The 17,378-nt window shown below is 45.9% G+C and overlaps 1 protein-coding gene across 17 annotated transcripts in view; it reads left to right on the top strand.

Annotated features, from left to right (window-relative positions):
• Nucleotides 1–17,378, top strand: part of LOC118509260 (neural-cadherin) — a 234,516-nt gene that overhangs the window by 165,610 nt on the left and 51,528 nt on the right. For all 17 annotated transcript variants that reach the window (XR_004905852.1, XM_036049609.1, XM_036049607.1 and 14 more), the window contains one exon: nucleotides 9,001–9,144. Coding sequence is in view for 16 of the 17 variants with exons in the window: in XM_036049609.1 (XP_035905502.1) it covers nucleotides 9,001–9,144 (144 nt within the window). In the remaining variant the exon portion in view is untranslated. The remainder of the gene's footprint in view (nucleotides 1–9,000; nucleotides 9,145–17,378) is intronic.

The raw sequence follows: 17,378 nt of genomic DNA, 5'->3' as shown, positions 1-17,378 counted from the left end.
TGTCACGCGCGCGCGCTCCCTATAATGCTGCAGTTTTACTCTGCGGCAGCAACTGTTGTTGGCCGCGCGAGTCTCTCCGTGTGTGTGTGTCTGTTTGTGGTACAATTTATGGCACCGGATTATGTTGCCCCGGTTGGCTGTGGATTCCCTTTGGCTGCCGCTGCGAACGGTCATTGGCAAACATTGTGGCAGCATTGTGGCCGTTTGATATTATTGATTCTGCACACTTGCCCGCGCCACAGCTGCAGCATGTGTTTGCACCGATAGTGGAAAGTTTTCCGCTCTTTTTATCGTCTTCCGACAGCCTGCGAGCGCGAGTCATCTGTTTTTCTGCTCAGGAATTGTTGAGGCTCATTCTTTGAAAGAAAACCGATACTAGTGGCCATATTTATTAGGGGTAATTTAAAATAAAATGAGTTTGGTTCGTACCTCTAGCCGCTATATTCGCAGTATTTACCCTTTAAGTCAATCAAAATCAGATTGCTCCCCTAAATGCGATCTCCAATTTAAATGAACCTATTAACATGAAAATAAGGCTAAAGTAACAGCAACATCATAATTTAACAAAAAAGTGATGCGACATATTTATCCAGCGATATACATCTTCAAACCAATTCTCTAAGTACATTTGTAGCATGTGTCTGTTTTTGCCCACAACCGCGACCCGTATGCGCTCCGTTGTACAGAGCATAACTTACCATAAATGTTTTATTTAACCACCAATTCGAGTGACATAGATGACGGGATGTAGTTTTTATCGTACGTGCAGCATCTAAGTTTTATGTAAATGTTTTTGATTGTAACGACCAGCATAAAACACAATCTGTGTTCGTTCTCTAGCGCGGTTACAACCATCCCGTACCTTCGGCTACGTACTCGGCAGCTCAGCAAAGACCCATCCGGGACCGTCTGGATGGAGCTGCTTTTCGCGCCGAAGTCTTGGAGCTTAGTTCTTGCCGAGTTGCAGCATCTCGTAGCCTCGTGTCGGCTTGCTTAGGGTCGGTGACTCCTTCGCTTCTGCGAGCCGGTACTGCTTTATCGCCAGTAATTTCGCTGTTCGAGAAGGGCCTTCACATGAAGCAAGCTCGGCAGTATGGCTGGCAGCTACAAGCACACTTTTTTTCCTTCATTCGCGTCCTTCGCACCGACGCAGCACCGGGGCAAGTGGTGGTAATTCATGTGCCCCGGGGTTTTTAGTGAGGGCTTGAGAACGGAAAACGGAAAGGACTATAAATTTTATAGCATCTCCAGCTAACAACAGCTTCGGTTAACCATCCGGATGTGGGTTTCGGTTGTGGCGCGCGTGTACCGTTTGAAATATTCGGTCGGAAAGTCAACTCGGCAGAGCCGGAGAGAGCGATCGGCAACAAAAAACGGTGAGAGTTGAGAATGGTATCTGGTGGCTGTGTTTTGGTGGAAAATGCGGTACAACACCACAACAACAAAAAACGCGTCATTGTGCAACGACGTACGAGAGCGCAGTGCTTCTCCTTTCGAATCCATAGGAGTGTTATAGTGGCCTGTCATGGGTGGAACTCCTTTTATTATTCTCGATGGTTGTTTTTCTTTTTTTGCCACTTCAAAATCCATAACCAACCTTCTCGCAGGGGTCTCCTGACCGATTCTTACTCCTTTCATCTTGCACAGTGTGTGTATGTATATGTAAAAGCCCATAACTCCATTCTACGAAGACTTTCTTCAACGCTCTCACCACCATGTGTGTGTGTGTCGTTTGGAGGAGTTAGGATGATCGTTACGGTCACAACAGTGCGTTTTATGCTCAGAATTCAAATGACACCACAGCGGGTCGAATCATTTGCATATCATCAAAACCGGACCGCCGCCAGCCTCACGCACCGGCTCACCCCACCTTCCGGCTTTCGTGCTCTCGGGTCCACTTGGCTAACGATGCAGATTGCTTAAAGTTTTATGCCTTCCCCACAGCTTCAAAGTTCCACACGTGAGTTTTTGGTGTACCTGGGTCGCTTCCTGGTATCCTGGATGGCGCAGAATAATATACATAGGAATCCAGCGCCAAGGGATGAAAATCCACATTGGCACATAGTAAATATTTATACTACCTTTCAGCCTCGCTCAACAAACCGTCGACGATGTACGATGGGCGCGCGCCTGAAACGTGCGTAATGCGTGCGGCTTCCTTCAAGCGGAATAGCAAGTTACGTTACCAAACTTTCACCTCACTCGGCTGTACATATTACGAGGAATAATGTTGTTGCTTATCTTTTGCTCCTCATTCTTGCCCCCGAACATCTTATCGACACTTCTTGCTTGCATCCAATAAAAAGATACTCAAAAGGATGCCCGCCACGCACGATTGTTTCCGAGCGAAAAATTAATTTCAACAGGCGCGCCCCAAAGCACACTTGCCGCGACCATACATATTAAGTGATTCATTTTAACTGTGCGGTGTGTAGGTCAAAGCCTTGCTACAGTGAGTGACGCAACATATTCTAATCAGACAGCACATAGCCCCAAGGGAGTGGCCTCCAGTGCGTGTGTGTGTGTGTGTGTGTGTGTGTGTGTGTGTTAACGCAATATGTGGAAGAACTTTTTGTTCCCCATTTCTTCCATTTTGTTGTCGAATATTTTAAACTCTTTTGCTCTTTTAGTAGCGTATTGTTGCAAAGAGTTTTGGGATGTAAAATGCCAGTAACGGGAGGCCTGGGCGCGCGTGCGGGAGGTAGCAAAGGGACATGGTTGGCTGCAATGCGTCGGCTAGGGAAAACGGTAGGCATACGTGTGCGTTATCATAAAACTTTGAAATGAGAACGAGTTGCGTTACTTTACGAAATCCTTCCCAGCTTCGCGACAGATAGAACAAGGAACGGGGGTAACGTAAACCGTTAAAGTTGGCTTTAGAAGAAACAGTAAATTGTTGTGTACATTCCATCCTCTTTTTTTTTTGGTGCTTGGTTATCTTTTCCATGTTTCGATAATGTTGTTAGCCGGCAAGAGTTCTTTTAACAGGACAATGAATAAATTCTTTACTTTGGAAGCTCATTAAAATGTTGAAAGAGAAAGCATAAAAGTTCCTTTAGAGTATTCGGGCTTCGGCCATGAACTTTAAGCGCACTGGAAGATGGAGATGGAATAACGTTGTGTTATCTGTCGGTTTTATTAGCGGCTGATCAGCAATAAGTAAACACAATAAACAGGCATTTTAAGCACCACGACCTTCCATGCTCTCTGTAGTATCTTAGAGTGACCATTTTTATAGCACATTTTTATAGCACAACAAAGCAGTGCTTTAAAACAGTGCTACGGGCTACATACATTGTGTCAGAGAACACAATCACACCTACATTTATCCGCAGAAATCTCTGTGTGTGTGTGGTGTTAATATTTACTTATGTGTTGAAAATGGAAACTATTTAACACTGTGCTGCTTGCCGTGCCCTCGCTCGATGCACCATATTTTGGCAAACACATTGTAAAACGGGGCAGCATATGCAGCCAGTAACCGATGTTTGATGATGTGCGGTTTACGCTCGGGAGCCACAAAATTGTGCGATTACCTGCTCGCCTACCTAACCTACCCACCGGCAACGGAAAGGGTAAGGAGACATTTATGGTGGAAAAACTTTCCTTCTAATGGCGCACCGCTCGCTGACTTCTGCTGGTAGGAAAACGGTGTGTAGTGTGAATCGTTTTTCACATTCAACGCGCCCATATACACGTCTGTTTCCGAGCTCATTTTCCTCTTTATCATCATCATCATCGTCGTCGTCGTATCGTGAGCAGCGTGTGACTCGGTGGGTACCTTCATCGTCAGGGCAGCTGCCATCGAAGCCACTTTCAGTCCATCATTTACATCCGGTGCGGGAAATCTCGTGCGGTCAGCCCAGTCACACAGTAAACTAGAACCGTCAAACTTCTCCCCAACCAACCAACCGGTTCACCCCATCCACCCACCGTCCCAGGTCAGTTTACAAATGTCACGCCAAAAGGGAAAAGGTGCATAGTAATGTTCTAATGCGCAACCAACCACGGCGTCGTGCTTTTTGTGAACGTTGCCCGGATTACAACCATCGCACACTTAGTTGGGTGCCGGGATCGGTATGTACCCGGCGGTGCAACGAGGTTGAGTGGGTGGAAATGTGTCACCTCAAAACAAACGGACCACTGTTATTTGCTAACAATCACTCACAATCACTGGTGCAAGCACACATCATGCAGGCACCAGGCGGTGAACCGAAACGAAGTTCTCGACCGGTTCCGTCCCGTATATCCCGGATGCCGGAGGTTGAGGACTGCCATTTCCTACTCCAGTTTCCGACCTGCTATCAGAATCGGTATCCGGAAAAGAGAGAGAGAAAGGAAGAGAGAGAGAGATATATAAGAAACGGAGCAAATGGTTAGCCTAAACACACGGTTCAGATGACAACTATGTTTTTCCGATGCAGGTCCAAGCTCGATAACTTCTGTAGGTGACCACTTCAACTCGCTGGGCTTCAGCTGTGCGCCCGGTTCCGTGGAAAGGCTAACTGTCGGTACACGTGGCAACCGAATGTGTGTCTATTGGTGTGCCATTGTTTTTATATGTTTGTACACACAAACTGTGCACGAGTTCTTGCCCTGCTTCTTGCACCTCTCGCCACCATCCGTCATCCATCGGGCAAGCGGTGCCACCATCGCCGCCCCAAGCTTTCATTTGTGCAGTGGCGCGTATGTTTGCTCGCCTTGCGCACCGGTTTGGTGAAATGTATACGTTTAGCACAATTTAGTGGTTGCCGTAGTTAGCTGCAGTACGACCGGCAGTCCTCCAATGTATCACCGTGTGTGGTAGGAACGAAGCAGATATTCAAACCCCCTCCCGCAAAGCCTCGACCACAAAGTGCATTTCTGATTAAGCTAAAACTGAGCTTCCGTTTGACCGAAACCTGCACCACCGAGCGAGTGGTACAAAATGTTGCACAACAAAAAAACATCCTCAGTCGGCGGTAGTTCTTTGGTTGCTGTGCGCGAACGACGCGTTATAGTATATTATAGACCGGCAGCAGTAAGAATCGAAGATCAAACACTTGCTCACCCTCGGTGTGTCTGCTTCAAATTGTCCCGGTTTCCGATTTTCCGGCCGCGATAAAAAGTGCCAATCATTGAATTGTGTTCGCCACTTGGGACAGCGTATCGGCGGATCAATGTTGGCTAAGAATCGATCGCCACGAGTCCAATTATTGAGCCTCAATCGGATTGTGTGCTGTGGGTTCATAAATAGATCGTGCAAGAACAATCGAGCAAACAAACGGGGACGGAATTGTTTCTGTGCATTTTTAAAGCATTAAAAATCGAGATTGTTTGGTGAGATCCTTTTTAAAAATTCTCGAACGCGTCTTTTGGGTCAAAACATATTCAGAGTTTGAACGTCAAATAACCACATTTGCTGTGACATTCCCAATTAAAGCTTTTGATGGAACTGTTGAATTTTATGGAGTGGTGTCGATTAAGCCAATAGCTTCAATTGATTTCGAAGAAATTTCTTAATCCAGTCATTTTTCTCAGAATTAATGCAGATTAAATGTGTGGTTGTAGTCACACGGGATTGTTCTGTAGCGATTGTTACGCATTCGTATGGGTTAGCTTATTTGTAGCTTCAGCAAAACCTAAGCAAATTCGCAACCTGCTGTATCATCCACGCATAGCTACAGCTTCACCCAATGATGATCAATCTGCTACGACCACAACTCACAACACCGATAGCAATAGCTTCCAGGCGCCACTCGGGTTGGTTCATTGATATGCATCGAAAGCAGAAATCTGGCAGCGTGGTTGTGTGGTTATCGTGCTCCGTGAACGGCACAAACTCCCCTACAGCACGCATTTCATTTTCAAATTGAATAAACTTCTTTTGAATGCTCGATGAAAACAGCCACAAGCAGAATGAGGTGAATCCGGTGGTATAAGAAAACTTTCCGACACAGGTGTTACACATGTTTACTGCTTTGATTACGCTTCGCAACGCGCATCCTCACGCATTCACCAATAAATTCGGAAAACCCATCAACGCTTGCGGAAGGATAGCTTTTCAGTTTCAGCTGTCGGTCGTGAAGGAGCGGCAGCAAAAAATAATCCCACCTCTGTGCGCCATATTGACGCGCATTTGTTGTGATGCTCACCTGCCCATCTGTCGACCGTCCTGGCCGATAAATTCGCACCGCAAAAAACCTAGCGTCCGGAACGATCGCTGTTGGGGAGCGGTGTGCTGCCGAAGTATGGGAAGAAGAAACAAATGTTTGTCCTGCAATTCACCGTCTGCTCTGGATTAGTCACGTCCTGCTCACACCCGACACGACTTTCACCACACACCGAGCAAGTAGTCCGTTCACCCCCGTTATCGACTTCATGCGAATTTCAATCTCAACTTCAAACTTTCCAATCAAGCGCAAACCGTCTGTGATCCAGGTGATAGGAGTACAGTCTCGGGCTGAACTCGTGGAGGCAGTGATATATAAAAGAGTGGCAACAGCAGCAGCAAAATAAAAGAAGCTAAATACGAGACCAGCAGCAGACCCTGAATTGTGGTGTCCTCAAATGTGCAGACCCAACACCAAAAAAAAAAAACACGCACATTCCTTATCTATCTGTTCAATGGGCAAGAAATTTTGCCGAACTTCAATCATTTCACCACCGCTTTGGAATGTCTCAATAGTTAGGTTGAGTTTGATGGTGGTGGGCGGTCGCTTTCCCGGAATCTTGCTATCATCCACTTTTTTGCCAACAGCAATACGGGCAATTCTTCAGCATCTGGCAGCCTATTTTCGGGTGGTACGACGATAGGCACAGATAAAGGTGGGTTGATACCGGCCTGTTGACTCTAGCTATCGCGTACAGCCTACGGTTTTCGGGGTTGATTGCTTCAGCGCCGGTGCTCAAACAGTGTGGCACCTGTTTTGCACCTTCCCAGATGTACGGGGCAAGGAACCCAATAAATCCAATCCAATCGAACGCTTTGAATTTGAGACTTTCCGTACGGTGAAATGGAGCTCATTGTCCCGGACCCGGATATTCACAATGCTCGGGCCTCCGGGTAATCGATACCTTCAATCTTCACTAGGTGAATGGGTTAATCAAAGCAGAGCAAATAGAGTACGGTACACTGCAGCAGACTTGCGAATAGCTTAATGCTCAACAAGGCTATTGGATATCTGTTCAAGCGCAACGAAAAAAAACAGAAGACAAAACCAATCCCGTCATGCATTCAAATCAAATTTTATGCCTTGCCGTAAACGTTGTTACATCAATGCAGGGATGTAGTGACGCAGTGCCCAGCGCTACATTCCTTTCATTTTCTTCTCCATTATTCATTTCATCAAAATTCCATCACAAAATTCACTTGGCCAAAACAAAAAAAATAGTCAAACCACATTTGCTAACCAATTATTGCTTGTCGGCGATGTGCTTCCATATCGCTTTGAAATTTTAACTAATTTCATCTCCAAGCGGCGTGCCGCTCGAAAAATGACCCCGTTCACCGCATAACGCAGCAGCACGTACAAATTATGCAGAATACGCTTATAGCTTGGCTGGCGGACGCTTTTAACGCGAGGCACGCTTCTATGCACACGCTGCGTTGACAGTGCAGTGCAAGTCCCTGGACCGCGCGCACGTCCTGGACCGCTGCTGCATCATCTAATTATGGAGGAATGTAATTTTACGCTTCACCGCCATTGCCACGGCTCGGACCAGCGAGAGAGCCACATTCCTGGGGATTAACGCTAGTGCCAAAAAGCCGGGGTCCGAGTCGGGGTCCTGGTAGCCGCGTTGACGTGGCAGTAGTTACTTTGGGACTACCGTCGCGCACACCATGACACGCTCGTGAATGGTGCGGTCGGTAGTTGCACGGGGTTGGATGAGATTGTTTCCGAAAATTCGTACCACCTATTTCACAACACCTTTTTCCTTCGCGTTGGCTGCCGTGCGGCAGATTAATCTATCCGCTCGGCTGCCGCTCCAATCCGGGCCCGCCCTGCCCATAAACCCAGGAGGAGTCATTATGGTAATGAGAATAATATAGTAACTCTTTCTCACTCGCTCTCGGCCCGTCCACCGTCAGAAGCTTCCGGTTTTACATTCTTCACCCCTACAGAGCGGATGCGGTGTATGTGTGTGTGTATGAGTGGTAACTAAATAAAACATTTTATTGTACTCCGCCAACCCAGCGTGGTGTCCCGTCAAATGGTGGTTCTTTCGGTCTGCACAAGGCGGTATTCCGTTTTTTTTTTCGGGGAACGAATATGCACAGCCACTGATACTGTTAAGGCTTTGCAGCGAGTGGTGAACAGATTGTGCACCAAATTGTGCCCACAGTTTTAGGCCACCTTTCTGCACTTCGCTTGCACAACTAAATTTGAATGCAATTTTCTGCAGACACACACAACAGCGTTGGGCCGGTTGTCTAAAAATCTGCATTCACTCACGTGCCACGCGGTGGTCTGCGCGCCTCAGTCGAACTTGGTGTGACAGATCGTTAAAATAAGCTTCCACTAGTGCTGCGGTTAACGACCAACGGGGAAGGATGGTCTACGGAACGCGACAGAATGTAGCGATACATTGAGACAAAGTATCGTTCAACGGACTGGTTTGTTGGGACTGTGCGCTGTCCATGTTGGGACCGCGTGTCGTGGGACGATGTTTACATTTGTTTCCGGTAACAGTACCGTACACAATGCCGAGGTGAATTATGGGATGAAGCTTAATGGATCTCTGATAGTTGATATAGAGTGTGATGGACGAGGGAATAAAAGTGTACTCCCGATAGGGAAACGCTCATCGTTCAATGTTCGATGCTATCGTGCCGGATGTATGCAAAATATTGAGCGCATGTAAAGACTAACTGGATTGATAAGGTGTTTTTTTAACCTGTAATATGGAAATATAATTTTGAATTATATCAACTGCAATAAGAGTTCACTTTGAATATCCTTATTGTTGTAACATACAACAACTTCTTTTACTAATTTCATTTAAAATCTCTTTCCACAGTCACCAAATTCATCCGTATTGGTATTGCCGACAAGAATGACAACCCACCGTACTTCGACAAAGCCCTGTACGAGGCGGAGGTTGATGAAAACGAAGACATACAACATACCGTGCTCACCGTCACCGCCAAGGATCACGATGAATGTAAGTAAACGGTTAACTGATGTTTGCTGTTCTGAGAAGGAAGAGGGCGTGTTTTTATTAAAAGGTTGTACAATTAATATTTCCCCCCAAAGGATAGACAAATGATCCTATTTTGGAAAATGACTTAATAAGTCTTAAATTGAAGCTCCTTTAGACCCCTTTGAGCTCATTTTCAAGCCATCAAGGAATGAAACACAATTTATTGAAGTATCCAGCGCGTGAAGTTAAAACACGCTTCCACATACAGTTCGGTGCGGAGAATACAATTTATTCGATACTTTGCTTTCATTGGTTCTGTATCATTCGCCTGGACTGCTCTTCTTCGTGGTGAAAAGTTTGAACCACAAGTTACTCACCGACCTAACCCCCATACCTAGGGTTCGTTCATCCAGCTACAGGAAGCTACCGCAAAGAAATAAGTTTCTGGGGGAGGCTATATCGTAGAAAATAAAATAGTTTTCCATTCGCTTTTTTTTTCTTTCGCTAGCCGAGACGATGCCGAGATCTCGTCCCATTTTCCCAACGGGGTCGATCCTTTCTATTATTTCTTCCTGGCCAGAGTTGGCCACAGTTAGCAAGAATGTTTAACCTCAGGCTAACCAAAACCTCGACCCAGCACCCCGAATCGTGTTCTGAGCTATGATTTTTTATCACCCATTCACCCCGCCCCATGGATGGCTGAAACTATGGTCATGGGTCTGCCGAGATGAGTCGCTACCGGAATATAGTTGCCGGCATCACGCCCACACACTCACCCGAGATCTGCTAACTGTGGGCGATAATCTTCGAGATTAATGGAAACGCTTAGCAGACGAGAGCAATAACATTGTACGGCCAAGCTTTGGTACGCTCCGGATGAGTTTCCCAGCACGGGCCGGATTTGAGCTGCAAAGCTAGCTTCTTGACACAGGGCGACGCTGGGCTGGCTGAGCTCGAAGGCAAAAGGGATGATGTAATTCCGTACGTCCGGTCAAATTTTACAACTTGCAGTAAGACTATCCGCAATCATTGGTGAACAGAACGCAGACAATTTGATGCAGCTGGTGAAAATTGTTTCATTTAGTCAGGGGTCGAAAAATAAGCCCCAGGCAGCAGCTTCCTACGCCTCAAGGACAGAACGAGCGGCAAAGCGGTGGTGACTCCCCTTCCCGTTCCACTCGATCCTGCTGCACTTATGGTATCGATTGTACAAAATTGATAGTGTCACTTTTGGTTCGTAAATACACAGTCCTCCGCTATGCGGCTGGATGCACGACACAACTACGTCCGTCCGTGCCCGGGCTGCCATTAGCGGGGCACCAAAGTTTAGCAATATATTTAATAACTTCCGACAGCCGTACCGAGACGGTGGCAGGCGAGAGAGAGAGACACGAGTCCGACTACCGGCTGCGACGTTCCAGTCACACAACAATGTGTGACCCCGGTGCAATTGTAAGTTGCTTCCGGTTTTTGCTCGCTTTCGCACTCGGATTTCGGACTGCCTGCGGTCGGTGCAAAGGAGTCGCGGTTGGCTGAATTTCGGTGCTCGCTTGCATTGAGGTCAGATCAGAAGGACCTGGGTCTGGGTTTCGTCCCGAGCACTGCTAGGAGCTCCACAGGAAGCGTTGGTTTTGCCTTTTTTGTAGCACCCTGGTCTGCTCCTGCTAGCTGTTTCTTCCCTACTCGGGAGAATGAAATAGACCGAGGACTATTCGATACGACAAGCAACATAAACCAAACCATGGGTCACATTGCTGCCCTTTTTTTTCCTTGCTTTCTTAATCGTGCTCACAGTCCTCATTCGTTTGTACAGCTGGGAAATGTACTGCCACAGAGAGCGTAGGAAGGAATAGTGAAGTGATGAAACCTTTCGCTTACAGAAGCCGTATGATCTGTGTCCTTGCGTGTGTGTGTGTGTGTGGGTTCAACATGGAACCCCCAAATCCCAGGTGCTTACGCACGATGTACATTTGGTTACGGTATCGGTTTCACCATCCGGGTCCTAGATGGTTTAGAATCAAAGTTTCGATCTCCATGTAGAAACCATTGGTGTTGTCGGTCGTTTTGGACTGCAGTGGCCACAATCAAATACCGCTCTCGTATTCAACCTTCGACAGAGGCAGACTGCTGTCGCTGCAACCAGGAAAGAGAAAAGTTTTCGTATAAACATTGGCGTTGCTTATTGCAGTAAAATGTTTATTACGATTGGCGCCACCCGGAATGTGTCCGTACACAGATCGTCGAGAGATGCCTCTCTGCCCAGCTGGAGGCTAACAGGGGCTTTTTTCTGTTCCTGTGGCATCAGCCACACCGCCAGATGGTGTGATTGAATTTTTGAGGATGCTTTTTTGTGCCCAGCAAACGGTACTAACAACAAGCGCACTGTGCTGGGCTAGCCAAGGTTCATCAATTTAGCATACAAAGTAAGGATGTTCTATGCTCGATGCTAAATCCCGCCTTAGTGGTGAAACCAAGAGAGAGAGAATGCATTTGTTGGCTATTATTTTCACTAAAACCAGACCCAGGAAAACCCAGGAAAGTAAAGCCCTTTCCTTCTGCCGCATTGTTTTCATCGATGAGCCAAACGGGTTCGCTTGCTGTGGTCGGTCACAATGTAGAGAAGGTGGTGGTTTGATATGATGACTGGCAATGTTGCATTTGGTGTTGTGCTTCGTCTGCCGCATATGTACATGCTACTGCAGTTGGGAAAAGTCCATCTCCATTGTAGGCTCAAATTCAACAGTAAGCCTTTGACTTCAAGACACAGTTAGCGTTCGTATTGCAGCACATTGCTAACGTGTTTGCAGACACTGGTAAGGTTAGGTTTTGTATGTAGCACGCCTTAAAATTATCCCCCTATTCCGGTGTCATAGTCTAGCGTCGTTTTACGTTTTGGATATTTTTGTTGTTGTTGTTGCGCGTTCAAACGACCTTTTTCCAGAACATTTGAACAACTTGAACCAGACAAGAAATAAAAAAAACACGACCCTATCCACCATAGTCAACCGAAAAAGCTTCTCCAGTTAAATGGCATCAGTTAGGAGCAAAACGTATTTTCCGTCTTGCGGTTTTTTTCACCCAGGGATGATGAAACGAAACCAAAAAAAAAATTGCAAATTTTCCACCCACAGGCCCGGCTGAACAGCCTCATGCATATGTCCTTTGCGTGCCGCCTGTTCAAAGACTGTATGTGAGACATCCTTGCTGTTTCGTGTGTGTGTGTGTGTGTTGCATGTGCGAAATATTGTTCGTGAAAAACAGGTTGGTGGCTCGTTTGCGGGGCAGTGGCATAAAACAAAAGCCCTCAGCTGCAACCGGGCGACACGGGCTGTGCCGTTGTCGACGTCGTTGCACGCAATACTGGGCGAGATAGCGAAGCTTATGAATTTTAATAACGCAAGCCATTCTAAATTTATTAATATATCACCGTGCAATGAGCTTGGCGGAGCGAGCAGCACACATTTCAGGCCGACGCTGCACGGGAAATGAGGCAAACTCGTTTGGCCCTCTGTTTACTGCGTCTCTGTGTGTGCGTGTGCGTGGTGGCTGAACTTTTCGGTTCTTTCGATGTTTTCGGGGGACGTTTCGGAGGGTTGTTTGAGGGATACATATTTGTTCAATTTTGTTTGTGATTTTTTTTCTTTTTCTTCTCGAACGCTTAATCACCCAACAAGCAAAGTTGAGTTTAATTCAAAATTCAGATCATTCTTGTATAATTTATATCAACAAATGCTTGCGATGAAAGCAGATGCATCGGGATGAAAAGAGTTATAGATGCTGACATTTTAATTGAACAATGTTGGATACTTTGTATTCCGTTTTCTTTAATAGTTATTCAATTTTTCGTTGTAATATTATTTACTAATACCAATATCTCTTTTAATCTGATCTAAACGCCAATGATCCAAGTATTTTTTGTGTCGAATATTGCTTACGTGTAGGCGCTAGATAGTTTGATCCTCCCCAACAAATGGGGTTTATTGTATTTTTTCCTCCATTGCTTATGTTTAACTTTTATGTTATCGCATTGTCAAAAAATTTAAAAGTGAGTTGCGGAAATCGCCTTACATTAATCTCACTCACTCACTGACGTGCACCGTGTTCCAAGAACCAGATGAACGCGAACGAACTAGTAGAAGTAGATGATCTTCTTCAGGTCATTTCTCCCATTTTCCCATTCCACTCCCATACCGTCGATCACCATCTATCAAACCTTCCGTGTACCGTAGTTTGGCAAAAGACTTCGTTTTTAGAGAGAAAAGTGCTTTTTCCCTATACCCACGAAAAAAACGTTAGTTGTTGTTCAGCCGAAAGCTCCTTCGGTGCATAATTTATGAATTTTACGGCAACCACTAGAAAGTGTGCAGCATGTTGACTTCTAGGCAAGAAGTGGCAGCTATTTTCATGCTTCATTCTCCCGGCACTAGCAAGCCGGAGAAAAACGCTCGTCAGACCACTTTTCCTTTAAACGGTTAACGAGCTGGGCTTCAATCGGAGCGACAGGAATAGCTGCAACGGATAGAGGAATAGACTCCCAAAAAAATAGATTAAACCTGCAAAATGCTTGTCAGAAGGGATAATACCTGACCGTTGGAAGCGTTTTTCATTCGTAGGCACCAGCACTTATAACAGCGTCAAACGTGTACTATCCCAATACCTAACCGGAGGAGCTTCATTTTGTGTTAATTATTATGGTTCTGGTGTTTTTGTTTCGTTTTGGCTTCCAATGAATAGGCCAGAGTTCCAATGAAATGCTTTTAATTAAACGTTATTTACTGGACGATTATGCTGTTCGTTTGAAAGGTTTTGCAGCGGGTTATCTATCGCGTAAGAAGATTTTTCTTTTCATCAAAATGGGTTCGTTTTTCCAGCTAAAATTTACGCACTTCAGTATTAGTTGGAAATTTGAGTATTCATTGATAAATTGCGTTTCTAGTTTGTTAAGCATCCTTACGATTCGTTTTGTGTTTTTTTTTTTTTGTGCCCAAAAAAAGACACGCTCCGGTTTGGTTTCCTTCATTCGCCACGAAAAGTGCCGTCACGAAAACCTGATGGCATTAATTTCCGAACAACGAAACCGGAAAACAGGACAGCATCCAGCCAACCAGCCAGCCAGTTCAATTTGTTATTTTAATTGCCTTATTAAATTAACCGGAACGATCTTGTTTACAACTTTTGACTCGCGCCCAGCGACTGCTGACTAATTTCCGGGAGCCTTTTTTGTGTGTGTGTGTGTGCGTGTGGATGTGTTGTTTTTATTTTTAGCTCTCGGACCCTTGCTGAGTTGCTTGCTTTCGTGCCGTTTTTTCCTTGTCGATGGTCGGCAAAAATATTTTGTTTATTTTGAAAACCCGAAAAGTGCCTCCCGAAACAACTTCATCCGTGTAACTTGTAGTTTCAGTATGTTTTAACGTTTTATCACCCCTTTTTTATACGCGCTGGCTCTTCTGACCTTTGGCATCACAGAAGCCCCGATGCCAAAATCTCGCACATGATGAACCTTTCTTGGTTTCCGGTGGTTTTCGGTTATTTTTCCGGTTTCGAAACCATCGGAAGCATAGCATTCCATCTATATACGTGTGTGTGTTCAAGAAGCGCAAACTTTAGACCCCTTTTCGGTGGTCGTTGCAGGCCGGAGCGAAATAAATCGTTCGAAATGAAATAGAACAAACGACGAAAGCACACGCCCCGTTAGCCAAGGATGCATGCGAGTTATTGTGCTTACTGTAAAACATGGCCAAAATAGTGCCGGATTAGAGAGAGAGGGAGAGAGAGAGAGAGCCAAAGTTGTGGATCATGACAGTTGCTTCTCCACGTGCGCGGTCCTCTAGAGTTTTCGCTTCCCTTTTATACTTCCGAAGGGCACTCGAGTTGCAGTAAATTTCGTGCCTTTCCGCAACTGAGTGGCACTTCGGGACATGCTGCTTCGGTCGGCATGTGGTGGATTTGGTTGGTTTTTTTTGGGTGTTTTGTGCTTTTTTCTTATACACTTCACGGCCTGCACTAGTGAAGTATCGATCACCAAACGAAAGAGAAGGTTGAAGAGTGCCGGTAAAACTTTCACCACCGACCGGGCCGAATCATTGCTGGACCTACCCGAAAAAGGGGGAAACTCACCATGGTTCCGGTAGACGTTCCGTCCCGGTTGAATGATGAACGAGTTTAATTTCGGTTGGACAATTTTTTTTCCTTCTGGGAGAAACTGGCAAGATCGTGAGAAGATCACGGGGTTACTGTGATAAATATGCTCGGCAGCATAGAGCCGACGGCCGAAGGGCCGCTGTGTGAGTGTAATTTGTTTATTTTTTATGGTTTCATGCTCCGCTTGAAGCCAACTTCAGCGTTGATGCGTTCGGTGGAGTCGTTTTGGTGGTTTTCTATGTTCTCCTGATTTCCCGTGTTTTACGACCGACAATTCCGAATTCCGGCCCAAAGTACAATGAACTGGAAAATTATCTCACCACCAGAAGTGGAAACTGTAAACAAGTATTCATTAGGAAGCGCACGTCGAAACAAACGTCTTCAGTGGAGGGAGGAGGCAGGAATTCAAGGAAATAGCCTAATAAATAACATAAACTTCAGGCTCGTTTCGTGGAACCACCGATAGCCACCGAAATTAATTTCGAGATACTTTTTTAGGTTCACCGAGTTTCCGCATCGCGTGCGGTTAGGACTCGATGTCGATAAATAACGTTTAAATGTTTCCGGTTTGAAGCCGCCGCCAATAGAAACCCCGGAAGCTTCCGATGATCGAACGCTAGAAGATAAATATGAAGCCGAAAGTTTTGTTTTATGCAAGTTCCTGAGTGGCATGTCACTTGCCAGACACTTGCAAATGAGGTGATGAATCGATAGAAATGCAATAAATTTCCATAAGGCCCGGTTCGGGTATGCATCACGCGGGAAAGCACAACCCGGACCGGTTAGCGGACAGGCTAATTTAAATTAATTCTAGCATCCTTCAAACAAGTAGCAGCCACCGCTTGGTAGAGCATAGAACCAGGCACCAATGTCAGCCGTAACGGCATCCCTTTTGTGCCGTGCTTCAAATCAACGTGGCTCTGTTCCGCTGCGTCGCCGATGTCGACCGGGTGCTGATCAGAAAATGGATGAGCTTTCTTTTCGTCATCACTCTTCCGGTTCGAGGACGCTTAAAAGGATCCAGCCACGGCACATAATCAGGTCACCCTGCAAGCTCAGGGAAAGAGCGCGAGCCCGACTGCATCCTAAGCAAGGACATGCATGCAGTCAGACAAGTCAGGCGAGGGCGCGTTTTTGTCAGTTCATTGTTTGTTGTTGCGTGTCGTGTTCGCGACGGGAGCGCGTACTACCACCATCACGAACGATGATAACGACGCACACGATGAGCTGCGGCGAAGCATAAATGTCAACAATAATTTATCTGACAACGCTTCCTACCGTCGGCCGGGGCGGTCTCTTGCACTTTCGTTGGCCAAAGAAGGCAAAAGGAAATGTCCGCCAAACATTGGTAACAAACGAATCCGGCCGTCACGTGTTGGTTCGGTTGGTGGTGATGTGATGCAGAGCAAGAGGAACGTTCGCTGAACGTAACATTGTTTCGTTCGCGTGTGTTCCCGGGGATCCGGGCAACACTGAACTCGACGAACTATTAAAACGATTCAAGGCATCCCACATTCATGTGATGTGTGAACGCGTACTGTGCCCCGAAAACTTTGGCGAATTCATTGCCATCGGTGTGGGTACGCCTGCTGTGGTCTTTAGTCATAAATCGGTGTTGATAGTTTAGCTGGTAAATTCAAACGCATCTTCAAAGCTCTCTTTGTGAAGTGGCACGAAGCATTCCACTTTTTGTTGACTCGTTTTATCCTTGGTGGAACCTCAAAATTATTCCTTCCACACTAAACTATCAAATAAAACCCAGTCCATATCCTGATGTTGCAAGTATCAGAGATATATGAAAGTTCATATTTTGTCTGTTCATCTATCCTCGTTCACTCTGCACGAAACCTCCGAATGCGCTGGCGTGTTCTCTTTGGCTTTGAGGTTTAGCTAGTTCTGAATTCGAGCGTATCGTGTTACCCGGCGTTTTACCACACTTCCTTCGGTTGACTTTTTGTCCAAAAATACCAACGCAACCGTGTCTGGGAGTTTCCGAAAATGCTGGAAACGGTTCAAGCACGGGTTGAAATAAACAACAGACATAGCATTTGCGTATTTGGTTAGTATTATCTCCAAATTTGTTTTACCCCTTTATCTATTTACACCGCAACAGT

The sequence above is a fragment of the Anopheles stephensi genome, chromosome 3, assembly GCF_013141755.1.
Source record: "Anopheles stephensi strain Indian chromosome 3, UCI_ANSTEP_V1.0, whole genome shotgun sequence".
In the NCBI taxonomy this organism is placed as follows: Eukaryota; Metazoa; Arthropoda; class Insecta; order Diptera; family Culicidae; genus Anopheles; species Anopheles stephensi.
Note: the sequence above shows the minus strand (reverse complement) of the source record. Positions and strands in the feature narration are given on the sequence as shown.